Below are 7,500 nucleotides of genomic sequence, written 5' to 3'. Positions count from 1 at the left end.
CTGTTTAAAATTATATTAAGGTCAAACAACCAAGAAAAAAATGACGATGATAATGATCATGATAATGATGATTATGATGGAATAATAATAATAATAATAATAATAATAATAATGATAATTATATTATTAATAATAATAATAATAATAATAATAATAATAATAATAATAATGAAAATCAAACGTAACATTAGCAATTACAACAGGAAAAACAACAAAAATATTAAGCCAATGAAATAAATAAACAAAAGGAAAACAAGGAGAGAAACAACGACAATGGAGAGACGGCAGCCCAAGGCCCGAGGCTCAGCGCTCTCGGCCGTCGCTGTGTCGAGTCTTCGGCAACAGATTCCTCCGTCGGGAAATGGCTCGTAACGACACCATTGGCGACGACGGGAAACCCCCGACCCTGCCTCTTCTGCCGATGGGGGATCAGCACCCGAGGGCTATTGCGCAAGGTGTAGGGAGAAATAATGGGAACTGAAGGTTTGTTTGTGCGTGAGTGAGTGAGTGTGTGTGTGTGTGTGTGTGTGTGTGTGTGTGTGTGTGTGTGTGTGTGTGTGTGTGTGTGTGTGTGTGTGTGTGTGTGTGTGTGTGTGTGTGTGTGTGTGTGTGTGTGTGTGTGTGTGTGTGTGTGTGTGTGTGTGTGTGTGTGTGTGTGTGTGTGTGTGTGTGTGTGTGTGTGTGTGTGTGTGTGTGTGTGTGTGTGTGTGTCTGTGTGTGAGGATGAGAGAGAGAGAGAGAGAGAGGGAAAGAAAGAGAGAGAGATTGAGAAAGAGAGAGAGAGAGAGAGAGAGAGAGAGAGAGAGAGAGAGAGAGAAGAGAGAGAGAGAGAAACAAGATCGGTTACCCTTTCCATCATGATTCATATTTCTAAACCGAGAAAAACAAAATACCGAACACTCACAGTCACCTCACTTAAGTCGTTTGGTCACGTTGTAATACCAAATCGGAAATCACTTACTTGTTACAATAATATCCTTATTTTCCACAAGTATAATCAAAGGTTTCCTCAGGCTTGCTTAGGGACAGTCACGGTCAAAACTCTTGTCAAACCTGTTTCGAATTCCGTTTCGAACACCCTCTTAATACCATACTTTTTGTGTGGGGGAAAACAGATTCGAAGCCTCATTTCATTAAAAGACATTTGTCCGTCACTGTACTTCCAACCATAATAGGAAGACAGATTCAATTCATTAATTAAAAGACTTTAGTCTGTCACTGTACTTCCAACCATAATATGAAGACAGATTCAATTCATTAATTAAAAGACTTTGGTCCGTCACTGTACTTCCAACCGTAATAGGAAGGTAGATTCAACTTCAGTTCATTAATTAAAAGACTTTAGTCTGTCACTGTACTTCCAACCGTAATAGGAACATAATGGACATAATGGGATTTTTTTTCTACAAATCCTCAATTCTATGCTTTTAATAAAGTTCATATACCCCCTCCCCCCCCCCCCTCCCTCCCTCCCTCCCTCCCTCTCTCTCTCTCTCTCTCTCTCTCTCTCTCTCTCTCTCTCTCTCTCTCTCTCTCTCTCTCTCTCTCTCTCTCTCTCTCTCTCTCTCTCTCTCTCCAGGCATGTCAACACGGTACTTTGATTTCGCTATTATATAGTTTAATTAAGCTCTTAAGCTACAGATTAATAATCAGTAACCAGTTATCTTGTGAAACCCTCTAAACCCAACAAACAACAATAATAATCAGACTTGAAAAACACCTAAATACGTCAGAATATAGCAAACGATCCTGAATGACTGGTTTCTGTAATTTCACGTCTTCCTCTTGTCGAAACACATTTCCACCACTAGAAGCGTAATTAGAAACTTTTTTCTATAAATGCAAATTCTTTAGTTTCACGTCTTTTTATGTGATTTAAAAAAATCTTTATAATACAAATTAATACAATTTTTATTATTTAACATTTTCCAAATACCAAAACATTTTTTTTTTTTATCCACTGAAACAGAATTCGTAATTTTATTTTGTATGAATGCAAAATCAATAGCACACTTTCTAGTCTTCCGTTTTCCTCATACATGAAACTTTTAATTCTTTATAACACATTTTCTATGATTCAGCATCTTCCAAATAACAAAACACAGCATTTTCATTCACTAAAAATAGAATCGGTAATGCTTAATATAGATATAGATTTGGTAGCAGTCTGTTTAGTCTCATTTCTTCCATACATTAATTTTTTAGTTCTCTATGGCACAAATCAACATAATTTTACATGACAACACCTTTCTAATATCAAAACAGTATTTTCATCCACAAGAAAAAAATAGCACAGTCTTCCACGATGCAACTTTCTTCCTATCGAAAACAGTAATTTAATCCGCTGAGATTCAAATCAGCCAAGCGTTATCCAAGTTCAAACCTTTCTAATATCAAAACTTTTCATTCGCTAAAACGGATCATCGGCAGAGTTGAGAGGCGGGGCTGGACTGGAAACCTTGAGCAATATGATTTGGACACAACCTAGCCATAGTGGGCATTGTTGTTGGAAAAAAATTAAAAAGAATTAAGTTGTGAGGGAGAGGAAATAGGGCAAGAACCGTGTGTGTGTGTGTGTGTGTGTGTGCGTGTGCGTGTGCGTGTGTGTGTGTGTGTGTGTGTGTGTGTGTGTGTGTGTGTGTGTGCGTGCGTGCGTGCGTGTGTGTGTGTGTGTGTGTGTGTGTGTGTGTGTGTGTGTGTGTGTGTGTGTGTGTGTGTGTGTGTGTGTGTGTGTGTGTGTGTGTGTGTGTGTGTGTGTGTGTGTGTGTGTGCGTCCGTGCATCCTGGTCCAGATTTTACGTACTGTTATGTTATTAAGAACCCACACAAGACGTCTCACTTTCTTTTACCTTTTACATCACTGTTATCTTCCCAATAGCGTATCGAATGCGACTTATACCTGTGTAATAAAAGACAAATGAAAACACAGGTAACGACACCACGCCACAACACTCCTTTGTGTGGTTGAAGAATGTCGGAATTAACTCGCAACATTGTTCGTCCCAGATGTTGCTGACGGGAATTTGGTCGGGAATTTAGTTATTATTGTCATTATTGTCTAAATAAATTGCCTCTTTGATTTTCTCTTTATCATCGTATAAAGTAATCAACCAGCTATAATCACACTATTTGCATTCAGTGATCTAAGTCAGTGTTAATTCAGTACAATACGGATGGGATTGCAATGCTAGTGAAATTCAGTGTTATTTAAAGTTGTTTATATACGAAGAAGAAGCACATTGAAAAAAAAACTAGTTGTAACCCTTTAGTTTTGCCTTCTATACATATTTGAAATCATTTTTCAAAAAAAAAAAAAAAATCATCTTAAAATTGCCAGTAGCACTAATACAAAAAGACCTTTCCCTCAAATGATTGTCTAGAATAGTTCTCCAATAATGAAATACCAAACTCATAACAACTTATTACCGTCCATAAACTATCCACCAAAACAAGATCTTTCTCGGGTGTTGGGTTGGGAATTCACAGATGAGCTGGTTGGTTGGCCGCCAGCTGGTCCACGACTTGTTCCATTTCACTGAACACGCCCACCACGTTCCCTCTTCGGTTGGTACCACTAACAGGAAGTAGGAAGCGAAAGAAACGCCAAATGCCAACGAAATAAACAACAGAGGCAACTACCACCATCAACAGGAAGCGGGAAGCAAGAGAAAAACCAAACGCAAAAAAAAGAAAAGAAAAAAAACAATGAGACAACAACTACCATTAACCTCAAACCGAATCAGCATAGAGTCGCATCACGAAATACCAAGAACAAACAAGAAAATGTGCGAAAAAAGACATAGTACATCAAATAAACCTTATTAGCGACAAACAACTATTATCACGACATACAAACGTTTTGCCAAATGCCAAAAGGAAATGATAACAAAAGGTTTCTCTGGAGCACAGCAACAGGACGCCTCCTTAAAGACTCCTGCACGTCTAGCTTCAGCAGCTGTGGCAAACCAGACGAGCTGGCAGTCATGTCAGCAAATACTCCAGGCTTTGTGAATGAGGCGGGGGAGAGTTGCAGACATAGCAATGGCTAGTATATGTTTAAAAATAAGAAAAAGAAAAAAATGCAAACCAGGGACACTATAACAACAGAAAAAATTAGGTCTTAGATATCAGGGACACTATGACAGCAGAGCGGTTGATGGGATACAAGACGGGGTTGCAAATATAATGTAAAATTGCCGATGTCTGATATTGTTTTTAAATGCAGTCACTTCAAAAAATAGGAGCCTTTATGGGTGTACATTAATGGTTTACTTATGAAGAAATATAGAATACGAAACATGATAGATAAGAGAGACAGATAAGGAATAGAAAGAGAGATGGAGACAGATATATATTTATGAGGATGGAGAGATAGATGGGAATGGAGAAAGGGAAAGGGAAATGGAGGTAGGGACAAACAGATCGAGGCGGAGAGATAAGGTGGAGATGGAGAGATAAAAAGAGAGAATCAAAAACAGAGAGGGATATGAAGATGGAGATGGGGAGATATATATAGATAATCAGAAGTAGAGAGGCGGATGTAGATGGAGAGTCACTACGATTTCGAATGAAAAAGCGAAAATGGGAACGAGAGAGAGAGAGAGAGAGAGAGAGAGAGAGAGAGAGAGAGAGAGAGAGAGAGAGAGAGAGAAACACAAAGAACCATTTCTCCTCGGTGTATCACAATAGCAAACATGAGTCATCGCCAACCGTTTTTTGTGACGCAATATTTTTTTTTTTTTGTCCTGTGTCTTCATCTGAGTCACAGAGGTCAGTGAAAGTCTCAGGTGTGTGGAAAGGTCATTAAAATATAAACCAGAAGAATGGTTGCCTAAAGTCCGCTTTCGCGACTGTGTTTCTGTCTTCAAGCCAACATATCCAGAATGGTATTAACTGAGTGTACAATACAAGACCATTTTGGTGTTGGATTCTGATCTTTGGAAACAAAATGGTATTAAACATCAAGTTAGTTTAGAATTCTAAATCCTTTCTATGATCAGAATCTCCTCATGAAGTTTGTGCATGATTATTACAGAATGCGTGTATCATTGAAGAGAGAGAGAGAGAGAGAGAGAGAGAGAGAGAGAGAGAGAGAGAGAGAGAGAGAGAGAGAGAGAGAGAGAGAGAGAGAGAGAGAGAGAGAGAGAGACTGAGAGAGAAGAGAGGAAGACAGAGAGAGGGAGAGAGAGAGAGAGAGAGAGAGAGAGAGAGAGAGAGAGAGAGAGAGAGAGAGAGAGAGAGAGAGAGAGAGAGAGAGAGAGAGAGACTGAGAAGAAAGAGGAAGACTGAGAGAGAGAGAGAGAGAGAGAGAGAGAGAGAGAGAGAGAGAGAGAGAGAGAGAGAGAGAGAGAGAGAGAGAGAGAGAGAGAGAGAGAGAGAGAGTTGCCATTTAAGCAGTAGATATATATATATATATATATATATATATATATATATATATATATATATATATCATAATATATATATATATATATATATATATATATATATATATATATATATATATATATATATATATATATAACAACAATAACATCAACAACAACAACAACAACAAATACTACTACCACTTCTACTACTACTACTATTACTACTTCTACTACTGCTATTAATAATAATGATAATAACAATAATAATAACAATAATGATAATGATAATAATTCCTCTCTGCCATGACCCACAATCTGATGTAGAACACAACTGTGCCATGTTTCTCTCGCGTTGACCTGTTTCCTCATGAAGGATTTTCTTAATTTCTGAGACATCCTTCCTGGTCTACTTCTCTGGGTTTATCATCTGATCCTTTTGTCTTCGTTTCTCGCCGTGGATATTGCTGTTATGCGTGTGTGTCTGGGTTGCTTGCTTTGTACAATGTATAGGAATGTGGGACTGATATTTTACATACTTGTTCTTCTTACCGCTTTTCCTCTTCCATCTTTTCTAGATTTTTTTCTCGCTCCTTCTTCCCCCCTTTGCGTTCTCCTCTTATTGCCTCTTTCCTCTCTCGTCTTTCCCCTTTTCTCTCTTCTTTTCTTCTCTATTTCCTCTCCCCTCTTCTCCCCCTTTTCCTTTCCCCTCTTCCCCTTTTCCTTTACCCTCTTCTCTTTCCTTTCCCCTCTTCGCTTTCCTTTACCCTCTTCTACCCTTTCTTCTCCCCTCTTCCGACCATTCCATTCTCCTCTTCTTTTCTTTCTTCTCGCCCTTTTTTCCTCTGCCCACTATTCCCCCTCCCCATTGCCCTGTCCTTCCCTCTTTTCTCTCTCCCTTTTCCCCTCGTCTACTCCCTTTTCTCCCCTCTTTCCAAACCAGATCGTCGGAGATACTTACGAATGAGTAGTTAAATCGGAGTCTTGACAGTGGAGACCGCTTTTCCTTGTCGTCTGGCTTGGCTCTTGGTGGTCGCACAGCTTCCTTTGTACCTACCATCTTGCTCGCACTTTCAACTCCTTATATATCCTTACTATTTAGCTCTTAGTTACTCGTGTGTTCGTATTTTCTTCTAGATTTCGAACTCTTCTTGGTGGAATTCCAGCTTAGGAATCTTTTATTTTATTTTTTCAAGCATGTGTATCTTTTTATTTCTATTTTTCAATTTTGCGGTGGCACTTCCACGGGATTCTGGCAACAGGGATCCACACAGCTAATGGCCTTATAAGACAGGTAAACACTACTACCCTTTCTGCATCACAACGGCAGTCTTCGAGCCTTTTTCTGAACACTTGAAACGACCTCGGCTAGTTCTCTCCGTCTGCGGGACTATATTTCCGGTGATCTTCTCTCTGCTATGAGGCGCGGGGCTTGTTGCAAACGAGGTTGCATCGTTGAGCCAGCTATATCCACAGTGCACGGTGGTCGACACTACACTGTCTTGTTTACAGCGCGGTTGAAGCGTCCGAGGCTTGCCAATTCGATGGTGAGGAAAATACCTGAAGTCAAGTTGGAGCTCCTCCATGAGTGTGTAGGAGTCAGTGTCGCGTGTTGCAGGTGGATGACAGTGAGTCAACGTGGCGGAGGCGTGTAACGAAGGGTCCTACGATCGCGCACATCGGCGGATGAGGACGACAAAACATCTGGCGTGTAGTGACTGAGCCGTCTTCAACATCATGAGGAGGGTCCTGGGGTCGCAGAGAGATTTCTAAACCAGCCTTCGGGGCCACGAGGAACACAGGCTAATCATAACTCTGACCCAAATGAAGTCATACTTATACAAATGGATCTGTTCTTTGAGCACAAAGACCGTGAATTAGATTTATGATTATCATCTGTATGTAAGAATTTAGGTGCACACCGTTTTAACATTAAGGTGCCATACTTATGTACTTTTAAAATTTGCCTTAATCATGTACCTTTAAGATAGGTTGCCATGCCCATGCATTTTTTAACATTTGTTATACTTATGCACCTTTAACATATGATGCCATACTTATGCACCTTTAACATATGATGCCATACTTATGCACCTTTAACATTAGATGCCATACTTAGGCACCTTTAACATAT

General features: G+C 39.7%; 1 protein-coding gene across 1 annotated transcript in view; it reads right to left on the bottom strand.

The window, feature by feature from the left end:
* LOC113818292 (E3 ubiquitin-protein ligase lubel) overlaps window positions 1-6,881 on the bottom strand; it is a gene marked incomplete in the record, with an annotated part of 87,401 nt that extends 80,520 nt beyond the window's left edge. The window contains 1 exon segment of the mRNA XM_070135889.1: window positions 6,328-6,881. Coding sequence (XP_069991990.1) covers window positions 6,328-6,426 — 99 coding nt within the window.
* Window positions 6,882-7,500: the final 619 nt, after the last annotated feature.

This window comes from Penaeus vannamei, chromosome 21 (genome assembly GCF_042767895.1).
Source record: "Penaeus vannamei isolate JL-2024 chromosome 21, ASM4276789v1, whole genome shotgun sequence".
NCBI lineage: Eukaryota > Metazoa > Arthropoda > Malacostraca > Decapoda > Penaeidae > Penaeus > Penaeus vannamei.
This window is presented reverse-complemented; position numbering and strand designations above follow the sequence as displayed.